The sequence below is a fragment of the Anabrus simplex genome, chromosome 5 (genome assembly GCF_040414725.1).
Source record: "Anabrus simplex isolate iqAnaSimp1 chromosome 5, ASM4041472v1, whole genome shotgun sequence".
Taxonomy (NCBI): Eukaryota; Metazoa; Arthropoda; class Insecta; order Orthoptera; family Tettigoniidae; genus Anabrus; species Anabrus simplex.
This window is the reverse complement of record NC_090269.1, coordinates 313,584,370-313,599,115: the sequence shown is the minus strand read 5'-3', so window position 1 is coordinate 313,599,115 and position 14,746 is coordinate 313,584,370. Positions and strand designations below refer to the sequence as shown.

Below are 14,746 nucleotides of genomic sequence, written 5' to 3'. Positions count from 1 at the left end.
ACTTTTAATGCAGTAATTTGCCAAAACTCATGGTTCCAAATGTGTTCCAAACAGATTGCAGAGAGATTTTAGTGTGGAATTAACAAGATATATAAACACTGTATCAGAAGGTGACACTATATGTGAAAGGTACTTAATGGATCATTGTATCCAGTTACTGTTCGACGGTTCCCTGGTATCTTGATATCTTACACCCTTATCAAGTTACCAATATTGTATTTTTATGTTTCTTAGTATTGTTTGTTTGTAATTGGGCATTTTGTGTATGTTTCCATAGTCATTTAATAAAAAATATTTTAGAAATGTAAGATTATTACTTTGTCTCATAATGTAAAGCATTGAACTGTTATTTTCACTGCAAATTTTTGAATGATGAATTTTATATGCTGTCAGACATTATTATTTTGGGTATCTAGTATTTTGTACCTGGATGTTAACTTTTATTGTAGGTAGAAATAGGTCAGTGAATAATAATGAAACAAATTATTCAGAATACCACAGAGTACGAGCACATTGTTTTAAAATATGAGAGATGGTTTGTACTGTCTAAACCATTGTTGCTTTTATTTTTTCTCTTGAACTTGTTGCTTAATAAATCTACATTCCCCCCCCCTTGTTCCTTGCAGTGTTGTATTATACTGAAAACCTAATTTTAACATATCATTCATGTAAAGGCATTTAGATATAATTTGTGGTAATGAAGTGTTTGGCAATGTTGCAGCAGACTCAGAACCTGTTATTGCAGGTGATGGAAAGGTGAATGGGGAGAGTGACAAGAAGGATGACTCTGGTAATGAGACTGGTGCAGGAGAGGGTGAAGCTGAAGAGGAACCTGAAGTATATTATGACAAGTCCAAATCTTTCTTCGACAATATCAGCTGTGAAGCTGTGGAAAGGAGTAAGGGGTATGTGTTTACTGCAGAAATAAAGTTGTTGGTTCTCCATGTGCATTAATAGGCCTAGTATGGTAGAACCTTGATAATTTGAAATGGGTTAATTCAAAATCCAGTCTAATTCGAAGCAGCTCTCGTTCTCTAAAACATGAGGTACGGTTTTGCATGTCATTTAAATTTAAATCGAAATATGGATAATTTGTAATTTGAAGAACAATGTCTTTCCCATGACCGAAATTGACTTTAAATTCAAAACTGCCTTTACATTATAAAAATTGAAGTATTTTACAGAGTAAATTCAAAATTTTTCCGTGTTGCAATAGAACACGCTCTGGCATGTGCAGGGGTAGCTTTCAGCATATTTACTCTCTTTAGTGTGTTAACAATGTGCTTCATAGTTGCTAAATTTGAGTAAAATCTTAATTCTCTTGCATACCTGCTAACTTGCCCGATTTAGGCAGGAAGCTCCTGATTTTCGACAGTTACATTTATTTTCAAATCCCGCAATTTCAGCTTTTTTTACGCCAGTGGCCAGAAGTCCTTCGCTCATTGGTCGCTTTCAAACGAAATATCGATGTTTATTATTAACAATTAAATTGAAATAACAAATAATGTGGTTCAACCTATTCAATACAAGTAAATAAGAAATGTAGTGTTATGACATTTCTGAAAAAACCCAATATTCTATTTGACTTCCTAATTCTTCTCTCAAACCGAGCTCGATAGCTGCAGTCGCTTAAGTGCAGCCAGTATCCAGTATTCGGGAGATAGTAGGTTTGAACCCCACTGTCGGCAGCCCTGAAAATGGTTTTCCGTGGTTTCCCATTTTCACACCAGGCAAATGCTGGGGCTGTACCTTAAGGCCGCGGCCGCTTCCTTCCCACTCCTAGCCCTTCCCTATCCCATCGTCGCCATAAGACCTATCTGTGTCGGTGCGACGTAAAACAACTAGGAAAAAAAAATCATCTCAAAAATACTAAATTTCTAGACCCGAATTCAATTTTCCATGCCTTACACAGTTCCTACCCACGTTTTCTACCTCCAATAACCCACCCTAAACTACCCCTCTTTTATTTCCCCATCCTCTTTTAACTTCCAATCCTTTTAATCTTCTCTTATTTACTAATCCTCCTCCTTTATTAACTTATCCTATCTTTTCTTTTCACCTCTCCTCTCGATTTAAAAAAAATGAAAAAACACCTACTTTCCGAATTGAACTCCCTACTATAGTGCCACCTGCATTTTTGGGTCCTTGCAACATTCAAATTTAAACTCATCCCTAGCAATGCCTTGGACTACCTCAGTTACGACCTGAATTTTTATCTACAAGAAGTAGCGCACTGTGCAGATGCGTTTTTAATTTGTTTCCGGTATTGCGTTTTTTACCATTTTTCTCTTCGCAATTGTTTTTTGCGTCAACTGTTTCAAAGAATCTACAAGATCCTAGTTACATACTTCAATTATATTAAATTGTATTATATATATTTTCGCAACCGAAACAATTACAGGCTATCATTAAGCTATGCCGAGTTTCATCGGCATTTGAAAGCGCAGTGCCGGACATTGAGTATGTTGCGCTGATCTTCAATCAAGCGACTAGACTTTGACTTCTACACAATTTTGGGACTTCATATTTATTAAATTGTGTTGTGACTTCGCGCCTGATAGCATATGCAGGCTGGCTCACTTAACTGTTCCTCTTCTCGTAAACATTTTGAGGCACATTGCCGAACATTGCGTGTGCTGTGCTACTCTTCAGAAGATTGCACCTTACTTCATATAAGTGACCGACCTGCTACTTCTAGATTTTACGATTTAAAATCGTGCAGTGCTAAACCCCATTATCTTATATTGCTTCTTCAACTGTTTTGTGAAAGACTCATCCTTTAATTTCTTGTTTTCCTATGCATTGTTTTTGTATTTTTATTCGGCTGATGATGACCCAGATTGGTGGTCGAAACCAGTACCGCTTCCGCTTATAATTAAATAAGAATGTAACACTACATTTCTTATTTACTTGTATGGAGTAGGTTGAACCAAGTTATTTGTTATTTCAATTTAATTGTGATACAGTTCAGTACGGAGCATCATGAAATATTTATCTTTAAATTAGACTTTTATTAATGCGAGAAATGTGCGGTACTTATTGAAACCTGTATATCGCGACGCGTATATAGATTATTAATCTCTCGTTCTTGCGTGCTATGTTCGTGTTCGTTCACATCAGTCTAGTAGATTCTAGAGACTAGTCGATAGATATGGAGTCTTTCTTGGTAATTTAGTGACAGAATATCAATGATAACGACTAGTGACTTTTCTAGAGATTTTTGGAGACATTTGGAGATAATTCTGGCTAATTTTAATTTATCTCAATACACATAAAATAATAGTTTTGTCTGTACATCGCTCAGAATTTGAAAATTGTATTTCCATACTGGTCGTGACCACAGGAACAAGGCGAAATGCAAGTTTTAATTTTCCGTAATGTCTGTCTGTATGTACGCTCATCACGAGAAACCGGCTGAAGGGAATTTAATGAAAATCAGTGTATAACGTATGGGAATAAGTCGCTATAATCTAGGCCATGAATAATTTTATTCACTCTGAGTGAAATGGTAGTTTAGGGGAAAGCCTAAAATTTAATTCTCAGATGTTTATTATTTGTCCTATCGATAAATGCTACATAGCTAAAGTTGTATATTATTAAATTTCCTATCATTTGTCTTATACCTTTTTACCGTATCGGCGATAAGAGAGATTCGTGAATTTTTATTTTTGTTGCTAAGGACCTACCAGCGCCGAGGTACGAGAAAATGGGTGAATAGAATTTTATGTGAAGTCTGGGAATAAGGAATTACAGTCTACGCTATAAATAATTTTATTCACCCTGTTCGAAATGGTAGTTATGGGGAAGGTGCCAAAAATTTAATTTTTAAATGGGGCCTACCTGTCTTATTGGTCATATCGAAAAGTACTACATAACAAGAGTTAAAGAGAATACAATTTCCGATTATTTATGTGTTATTCAGTTTCACCGTACGACTATAATAATATTGGTGGTGATTAAATTATGAAGATGATTATAAGAATGAGACACGTCATGAAGGAACGATCGCTTGAAAAACACAAGAGGGACTCGTGAAAGAAAGGAAGACTAACTTTATATTAGATGCTCGAATATCACAGAGTCGGTAGAAAACTAAAGTTGAAGGCCTGCAATATTGACGTCAGAAAAGTTGGATGGCGCAGCCACGCGGTAGAATATTGAAGCTGCAACATAGTGACTGGTGAGATTTATTTACATGGCGAAGCATTGGCATCGTGATGGAAACAGAAAAAAAAATGTCAAATTTGAGGAGATACTGCTCTGTATACGGTTGCAAATCGTATAAAACGGACGCAAAATCTCTTCACTACTTTCCTGTACAAAAAGTTCAGAGAGAAAGATGGGCTTCCGCACTGTGAATTGGAAAACGCGGTACGCGATACATGACAGTGTGCAGTCTGCATTCTCGTGAAGACGACTTCATTCCACAGTGTAGGTACCGGTACTGTTTATTGTACTCATTGATAGTTATTGTCTCTAATTTGTATTCACAAAGATTTAGCTACCGGTACATCAAAAATACTGAAACTTGTAGCCTAATACTTCAGTGCCGCATATAGAATGTAATCCGCTCTTTGTAAACTTCTTCATATATGTAACAGCAGACAGTAAATTAACTATCTACGTGTGAGTAATATCTTTAACTGGTAGTAATTAAACACTGCATTTAAACTGCCTATAAAATACTTCTATCAATGAAAGAAAATATGTAGTATTTTGCCATCATAAATTAGCTTTTTTTTCTATTTGTTTTACGTCACACCGACACAGATAGGTCTTATGGCGACGATGGAACAGGAAAGGTCTACGAATGGGAAGGAAGCGGCCGTGACCTTAATTAAGGTACAGTCCCAGCATTTGGGAAACCACGGAAAACCATCTTCAGGGCTGCCGACAGTGAGGTTCGAACCCACTATCTCCCGGATGCGAGCTTACAGCTGCACGCTCCTAACCGCACGGCCAACTCGTCCGGTCATCATAAATTAGAAACCATAAGCTAATTATTTGGTAGAATTAGACCAACCAAATATTCTTCAACCCCAAACAGCTGTGATTGTAGAGGTTATAGTACTCTTAAATTATAATTTTCAAACTTTGCTCTGCGTATTCTGTAGGTAGTTATAATTTTTATACTTATTATTGTCGGTTCTAAGTTCTAACTTTTGTGCTGATGGTAAAAATGGAAGAATATTGAGATTAGGATGTGGTCTGTTCCAACACAAGCCTGTATAAATCCTAGGATTTATTTGCTTTACAACATTTACGTAGAATTATTATTTTATTTCTTCCCCAAGATTACAGTTTACAAGACAGGTAACTCCCCTGTCACCTGGCATGGACCAAACAACAAGAAATTACTCCATAACCTCTAATAGTGGAAAATTACAGTAGCTTAACTGTTAAGGTGAATTAGTGTGTCAACGGTAACATTTCTCTGACAAACCCGCTTTATATGTACAGTTGCAGTTCACATTTTCACTCCCTTTGTTCAAGACAACATTAACTTTGTGGGGTTTTGAATCGATGTGGGATGATTGTAAACACAACGCGACAACACCAGTTTCATCTTCTGTTTCAAACTTTTTACCTACACATATCAAGTAATTAAGCTTGAATATTTCTTCCCCTTCCACTAATGGACGCATGAAATCTCAGACAACTCTCAACAATTGCGTATACGACACCAAAGACATTTTGAACACTTAATAAATCCTACAGACGCACACCAGATCACTGTCGTGTTTATTTCCCATCACTATCTCGCCGCCATATTGGAAACAGCTGACCGTAAGCTCCTCCCCCGTTTCGGACGTCAATAGAAAGCTCATAAAATTGATCAAGAATACCATTACATTGACCATTGTTTTTTATTTAAAGATAAAAATTTCATTGTTCCGTATTGAAATTATTAACATTAAAAATTAAATAATTGAAGTTCAACCAATTCAATACAAAAAAGAAAAATGTAGTAATTACATTCTTATTTAAATGGGACCGGTTTCGACCCTAGTCCAGGTCGTCAGCCGTAAAAACAAGTAGGCGAAATCACACAATGTTTATGAATATTGGAGAAATGGGTCAGTTTCACACTCTGTCAGGCACAAAGTCACAACACTATCAAATAATATACGAAGATTATAAATAACTTGAAGTCGCAGACGAATAGGTTTGTAGAAGTAAACCGCCAGTTCCCGGTGATCAGCGCGGCACATTCAAGGTCATGCGCTGCGGTCTCGAACGCCAAAGTAGAGTGGAGAAAGTCTTGAAGGTCCAATATTTGTCTCGGTTACGGGAAGTTAAGTACGTATATAAAAAATATACAACGCAAATCATTATAAAATGAATGAATACTTGTGCTCCAGCTAAGTTCTTAAAAAACAGTTGACTTGAAAAAACAATTGCGCTTTTTACTACATTTTTTTCTCTTTACAATTGCCGCGCTGATCACCGGGAACTGGCGGTTTACTTCTACAAATCTACTCGTCTGCGACTTCAAGTTATTTATAATCTTCGTATATTATTTGATAGTGTTGTGACTTTGTGCCTGACAGAGTGTGAAACTGAACCATTTCTCCAATATTCATAAACATTGTGTGATTTCGCCTACTTGTTTTTACGGCTGACGATGACCTGGACTAGGGTCGAAACCGGTCCCATTTAAATAAGAATGTAATTACATTTCTTTCTTTTTTGTATTGAATTGGTTGAACTTCAATTATTTAATTTTTAACATTGTTTTTTATGACGTAGTTTGTGTATTCTGCTGCCATTTATCTCCAATAGATGGGATTACTACTCCGTATCGAGTATAACCAAATACAGTAATCTCTCTACTGCATTTGATATAACAGCCTGTCTGAATATGCAGGAAGTAGCTGGGGAGTTAGATCTCTCCCTTCTTTAAAATGCCAGTCCTTTGGTTTCTAAATTTTCTGATATACACTGGATCATCATAGTATTCCAGCTATTCGATCCCTACTCTGAGGCAGTGATTGGAATCAGCAGTGTGCACACTTGAACGGAATAATTACACAGGAGTGTTCGTGGCTGTCTGCAGACTGGTCATTCTAGCTCGGGAACTTTGAACTGTTAGATTGACACCGTAGTACTTTTCGTTAAAAGTAAGAAAATGCTTTTCATCTTATCGAATATTTCATATGACAGCATTGCTTTTAATCGTGACATTCATTCTGACGTCATTGTAATGACGTATGCTGACTAGAGTTGGGAAAACTATAAGGACACTCATTCTGAGAATTCTGTAGCGAAGCACGGGTACATCAGCTACTGTATTTATTTTATCGAAATAGCATTGCGCTTCGCATAATCGTTTGGGCGCTTGATGCAATATATTAATCTATGCATTTGCTAAGTAATGGCATCTTAAGTGCATGGCTGATTCACACACCTGGAGCATGAGTTCATACTATTTTCGGTAGGCTTATCAGAGACTGATCACCTCACTCACGAACTTCCTGTGAGGGAATAGAGATGTGTAATTTTTAGCCTGGAACCTCGTATAGCAACAGTCGGGCTGTGAGACAAGATGTGTTATAAATATATCATAGTACTGTATAGTGCAAGACATATAGAATAAGCAGTTTTGACTAATTGTATCTCCTGATTTTCATATCAATCTCCTGATTTTTTGTTTTGTAAAGTTGGCAGGTATACTCTTGTATTCAGCATTTTAAGGAAATCCACAATATCACTTAGCAGGCAATGTGTGGAGGGGCAGAATCCGTGAACACTGGTGATGCTGACTGATGTCGAAAAAGCGTGGCTCATATAGTCAATGCCAATGAAACTGCGTAGTTTTATGTTTTAATCCTGGTCCCAAAGGGACTTATGGTTTTAAAAGAGAGAGGTCCCAGCGCATTAACGGCTTAAGTTTTTGCACAAATAAGCCCTTCTATCAAGAAAGAGTTGGAGCAGACCAGTCTTTGATTCTACATATTGTAGTTGGTGTTGCCTGTTGTTTCAGTTCATCTCCCCGAATTTGTTTCCTGGTTAGAAATGTCAAAAATAGTGAAAACTAATCTAAAGGCTTTGTTGCTGCATTAATATGAAGTTAAAATTGGTCCTTTATTTATATTATGCATTAGAATGGTAGTCAAGGGTCCTGGGTCTAAATTACACACATCAGTCCATTCATCAATTGTTCCATACTCAGAGAGACGTTCTTGCATTTGAGAGACTTACCAGTTGAATTTCCACCTTCCAACTCTTCAAACGATCACTTTCATCTACATCCGTGGAGTCCAAAATAGAATGTCTCTTGCTCACTGGCTCTCTGTATACTTGTCATGTCGCAAAAATAAGTCTAAATTGAGGAAGAAAAAAATAGCCTGTCTCAAAACTCGTGATGCATGTAAAATTAGACAATCGCTGCTTGTAATAAGCCAGAAAATTTGATGTTCAGCCAGAGCTTAAGTGTAGTTTTCTGCTGTCTGTTCAGCTTTTTGAGTACTGTGTGTGCCATTTTAATGCTGTATCATTGACTTTAATATATACCCATACCCCAAGGTTTGGAATATTATGGGATTCGGCATGTTAGGTTTAAGGGCGTGTAGTCCTGTTGTAAGTGGTAGAGAGCACTGTATACACACTAGTAATTTAATTGCTTGTTTACAGTATAGAAGATGTCTGCCTATGGTCTGTTAAAACTGGGGTGAACTACCCTATTTTCTCGTATAATTAACACACTTTGCCTAAAAATACAGGCAGAATCTTAGGATGTGTAAATTATTCAAGGAATTCAGATATTCTAAACATAATTTACATTTTAAAATTACATCAAATATATACAATCGGTTCAACTCATTTGCGGTTAGTCATTTTGTGTAAAATTATGGTGTGAGTTTATTTCTAACAAGTCAGGTAGGGTACATCAGGTAAGTGGACACACAGGTTTGAGGTACTGACACTCAAAAATACTCTTCCCATTACAAGCTGACAATATGACCTGAAGTGGAATAAATATGAATTAATAAAAGTACAATTCATGTAAGTACATAATGATATACTGACAAGAAAAGAAGTCTTCCCTTTTACCTTAGAGTTCGCTATCAGCACTGGAGGAAGAATTGCTGCTACTGCTATCACTGTTTACATCTCTCCATAAGAAACAGTCTTCACTCCCGTCTAACAAATTTGAGACTCCTATTTTCTTCAAGCTCTATTCAATCACTTTCTAAGAAATCATGTCCAAGTGTGCAATATCCGCTCATAAAGGAGTTCCACAGGTTGTTTCTGAATCTTGCCTGTTGGAGTACGTTCGTGCACACTTTCCACCATCCAGCACTCATATTTTTTGTACATTCTCCATGAATGGTTTATTTATCGAAATGTCCAAGGGTTGCAGGTACTGACGTCAGTCTACCAAGAATCGCTGCCAAATCTTTTTTCATGGTTTCCAATAATTTCTTAGTGTCTTCTGTCAGGTGACCACGAAAACTGTTCCAACACAAGAAGGGCCAGGCAGCAAAGGAGGGACCCTGCTTAATTTCCCCCAAACCATTCCTATCCAATCTTGTATGAGTGACGTGTCCATCTACTGTTTTTCTTGGATACAAACTTGGATCCCTCACAGAAATTTTACTTGGGTATTGTTTTCCGTTTTAGAACAACGTAAGGTGCAAGCATGAGTGCCGGTGTAGTGCGAGTGTAAAGTTCTGTTATATCGTACGAAAACAACGAAAGAAACTGCATCTACATACAAACTGTCGCTAAAACCATCTGTGTAGTGTCCTGGTTGAAAAACGACACTTTAATAAGTGAATCAAAGAATCTCTATTTGAAAGTCAAATGAGCGACTTCCCAGCTCGCCTACCAGCAGTGACCACCAGGACCAAGTTTCCAGTGAAACTGCCGAACTAAGAATGAAGATATCGGCGATGGACAAGACTCTAACCTGTTACAAAGAAATAATTGAAGACTTGGCTCGGAACAGCTGTCGTAATTGTCTATTACTGCATGGTATGCCTGAGGAACCTTATGAAGACTTGTATAAAGCTACAACTAGACATCTCGCTAAGAGACATTGACTGCTGCCACAGGCTTGGTGAGCGGAAACTAATAACAGCTGAAGCCGTAGCGATGGGAAGACGACTGATCATCATAAAATTTCTTAGGTTTCAGGATTGAAACTGGGTTTGGAGAGTGAAGAAAACCTCTCAAGGGATCTACATTACTAACTGAATCAATGACGAGTGTCTGGAAACAGATCCTAAGCAGAGCTACGGATATCCTAGGGCATAAGCAGGTATTGACAGTCAAAGCATGCATAGTAGTGCTACTAAATAATGGAAGAAAAGAATACGTTAGAGTAGGTGATTTGAACAGAGCTATAAACTCAGCAGGTGTAACAATGAACAATGAATTAAGATGTTTTAAGTTGTAAAACTTGCACTAGTTCTCATGTGTGTATATTTGTCTTGAGTCAGCAAATGTACTACCTGGGGAAATTCGCGGCAAGTGTTTGTTCAGTTATAAATAATAATAATAATAATAATAATAATAATAATAATAGTTCTGAGGTATCTGTGGAACAGCAGAGGTGAAAGAAGGTGCGGGCTGGAATGGGTCTAACTACAAGTCCGAAAGATAAATTAGAAATTTAAATAAAGGTTATATTTTCAATAGACAACAAGATTTAACAAATTTTCACTAGGAGAAATAACAATGAAGAAAATCGGGTACAATTATAACTTTACAAACGAAAGCACAAGTTAAGGGGTCCTTACAAATCCTGGGCTTCGAGCCCCAATTTCACAATCCTTGAGTTCTCAGCTCACAACCACAAAATACCAAAGGGCAGAAAACCCCAATTCCATGGAGCACTTGCTCCCACCTAGTAATGTCAAGCCTCCTAGAGGCACCTTTCAAAATACCAGAATGAGCTGACCCACTCTCAAACTTTCAAGCCTATAAAAGGCAACACCAGACTTTACAATTAACTGCCATCAAGGCAGAACTAACAAATATAAACAGGGGTATCTCGTACCCAATCTACTGGACCTTCATAGGAAGTTAATGGCCCAAAATTCCAAGATGAATGGAGGCGAGTACTTGCACTCCTACATGAAAGCTTGTTAAAACCTAAGTGGCGCTAGGCCGATTCAACAGGGGCTATTCCTATATTAGGGAAGGTGACTCTTACAAGAAAATTTTAATACATTAGGAAAGAGAAGAAAATAGGTTATGAAAACGTAGTCACCTTAGATCACAATTCAATGGAGCTCGAGGGTAAGGCACTCTCTATCCCCGATTTACAGTTAAAGTAACATGAAAATTTTACATCGAAATGGTATAGGTTACATCAAAAACGGTTTCGGACCTTCCCCGAGGATTAAACTGCTGAGCTAGCAAGAAAATAAAGATGTTAAACGGCCATCACCTTTTGAAGGGCTGCTGACTGATGAAAGAGGCGCTTCCCGCCTCCTGCTATTCTTCCATACACTAAGCTAGAAGTTGTACGAGTGGCGGAGAGCCAGGAAAATCAGCAGTTTTTATAATCTCGGGGAAGATTCGAGACCTTTCATGAATGATTAAGACACACCCACAGTCGTTTATTGGGTAGCTTACAGTTACACATCGACATTGGTAAAGAAAGACGCCATTGGCTGAAAATTAATTACAGAAATTTACGATTGGCTAATTTCAAAACTGGCAGAAAGAAAGATTAATATTGCCAACCCACAAATGAAAGAACAACATTTAGTAAAGAACAAACTTATGAATACAAAATATCTTCAAGAATAGTTCCATCACTTTGCACCAGTGTGCGGGATCATTATTTTGGGTAGAGACATCTGTGACAGAATGTCCACACTTCTTGATAATTGTAAACAAAAACAATTTGAAATTAACTCAGCCACATCTTCTGATAAACGGTTGAGTAAATTCAGTTTTAAAGTTCAGAGTTTCAGCAGTAGAGGAGTACTTTAAGGCGGAGAATTCAAATGTGTGGCGTATAGGTGTACCAACCGGTACAGACCTCCCTTCCCAAAAGTCCTTCCAAGGGGTCATGCAGAAGGATGTTGAAGAAAATTATTTTCCAACACAAAAGTCCAAGTTTATTTAACCCAATTTGAAGAAAATTTTTTTCTTCCCTTGGTGATAGCTTGTTGAAGTACATGGAAGAAACATTAATAGATGAAAAAGTTTCTTAATGTTGAATAGAAGAAGAATTTGGAAGAAAGAAAACAATTTTTTTTTCAAAGTAAATTTGGTGGATGACTAGATAAATTCCAGACTTAGTGTCTTTCTTGTTGTATGCTGCCAAATAAATGTTGCTAATTTTGACGGCCAGACCAGTCGCCGCTGCCAATGTCCAGTCGAGGTCGCGTGGACCCCTCAAGTACCCTGGGATACCTCTCTCCCGCACTATGAGAGGGGTAGACGTGGTGAAGCACGCCGCAGATGTGAAGTTTGTGTACTGTCCCCTGATAAGCTTGCGGTTAGTGCGCCGCACTTCAGCCTGTGCCGGGAGATGGACTCCGGCGCGCCGTACACTGTAGGACATCACGGGAGTGGAGTGGGCCCTTACCCCACCACTGTGGCGGTAAGGCGCCAAACGGCTGCGGGGCACTGAAACAATAAAATCTCGGCGGCAGAATTGTTGTTGACATCTGATTTCTTATTTTAGGGTACGATCTTGTCGGTGAGGCAGAGGGTTCAGCGGCGTAGAAAAATTTTTAATTTTTTAATTTTTTTACAGCCACTGGTATGGTTCACCAGGAGACGGGAGCTTGGTAATGGCCGCAAGGAAGAGACAGCAGTGTGACCATAGGGAAAAGTTTTACATATTTATACAGAGCCGATAAGAAAACAAAGGGCAGAAGGCCTAACATTAATAGAAAATACAACCTTTACACCGTTGCAAGACACAGACGGCAAGTTAACAATTACATTACACCGGTTTCACCTGAGACAGGTGAACCCTGAAGATCCTCTCGGTGGTTGGATTGCTCACTAATGTCACCGGGGTTAAATCCAAAACGGTGCACGGCCCATGAAATCTGGGGGCAAGCTTGCCCGCGGGAACAAAGTTTTTGACCATAACTTGGTCTCCTACCTTTAAATTGGTGGGCCTCCGTCCACGATCATATCTTTCCCTAACCTTTTCATGAGAAATTTTAAGGTTGGCCTTAGCCTTCTTCCAAAGATCTCTAATATTATCTGGATCTATTGTCTCAGGTAGAATATCATTAAAAGACCAAAGGTTAGAGAGCGGCGTGTTGGGTACAAACTTAAATATCAAGGAAGCTGGAGTAAACTTATGAGATTCATGAACCGCCGAATTTAAAGCGAAAGCTAACCAATGCAGGGACGTGTCCCACCTAGAATGATCATCATGATGATAGGCAATTAGAGCCGACCTAAGATTACGATTGACCCGTTCAGCTAGAGATGGTTGAGGAAAGTATGCAGAAGTAGTCACATGAGAGATGGACAGATCAAAACAGAATTTACGGAAGAGATTGGAGGTGAAAGCTTTAGCATTGTCAGAAACAATATATTGACACGGAACAAAAGAAGCGAATATGGAATTTAAACACGAAATGGTGGACTGAGCGGTAGCCAGCTTAGTCGGAAATAACCAGGAATATCTTGTAAAACTGTCTACACACACAAAGATAAATTCATTGGCATTCCCTTTTAATTGGGGGAAGGGTCCTACGTAGTCGATGTAAAGGCGTTCCCTAGGGAGCGACGCTTGGTGAGAATTGATGGTTATGAATTTCATGTTTTTGGTCCGTATTGAACAATATATAAGTAATAATAATAATAACTTAAATGTTTCCACCTTTTCAATACAATATATTCACAAATTTACAAAATTATACGGTACTAGTTTCGACCCATCTAGGGGTCATCATCAGCCGTATTGGAGCAAAGATCATTTGTGGCGAAATCCTAAGACAATATTATTTTAAAGAATAACAAGTGAAATGAGATGTTATGGTAATAGTTAATAATACAAGGAATATACATACTAAGAGGTTTTTAACAAAGAATAAAGTATAAATGGGGTGTTGTAAAAATTATAATCATGGAAATCAGTAAGTTCTTGTATTGAAATGAAATATGGCTTAGGAAGAGGGCTTAAGGTGGGGCTGAAGGGTGCGGGAGAAAGTGTAATTGTCTTGGAAAAGTACCTTTGATTAAATTTAGGATTGAGTTTAGGTTGGCTGCATTATTGTTTCTGAGGAAAGTGATAAATAGATCGAAGAGTATGTTGGGTTTCTCTGAGATTTCATTGAGATTGTGACTGGCATTAAAGTATTGGTCTAGGTGTATGTAGTAATTTTCCATTATGTTCAGTAAAGGGCCCTTGTTTGCTAACAGCCTAGTTCACCGAGCCTTCAGCATACCTATGTCCAATAAAGATCTAAAAAACGAACTCAACACAATCCGCGGAATCGCAAAATTCAACGGCTTCAGCAATCATTTTATAGAAAGGATAATCAATAAACACAAACATCGCCCAAAAACTACCCTCAAAAAAGAAATAACCAAACCTCTAACATTTTCCACCTTCACGTTCAACAATGATATCTACAAGTTAACCAACATCTTTAAGAAACAAGGCGTTAAAATAGCCTTCAAAACCAACAATAAGAACATGAATGTTTTATACAATACTTCACACATCAACAAGACCAGCAGTTTTTTAAAATCAGGAGTTTATAGGATCAAATGTACCACCTGTAAAAAAACCTACATCGGGCAAACCGGGAGA

At 37.9% G+C, this 14,746-nt stretch overlaps 1 protein-coding gene across 6 annotated transcripts in view; it reads left to right on the top strand.

The window, feature by feature from the left end:
• Positions 1-14,746, top strand: part of tral (trailer hitch) — a 220,629-nt gene that overhangs the window by 132,499 nt on the left and 73,384 nt on the right. For 3 of the 6 annotated variants that reach the window (XM_067147534.2, XM_067147530.2, XM_067147532.2), the window contains exon 7: positions 722-905. In XM_067147534.2, coding sequence (XP_067003635.1) covers positions 722-905 — 184 coding nt within the window. The remainder of the gene's footprint in view (positions 1-721; positions 906-14,746) is intronic. The other 3 variants (XM_067147535.2, XM_067147531.2, XM_067147533.2) reach the window with 2 other exon arrangements.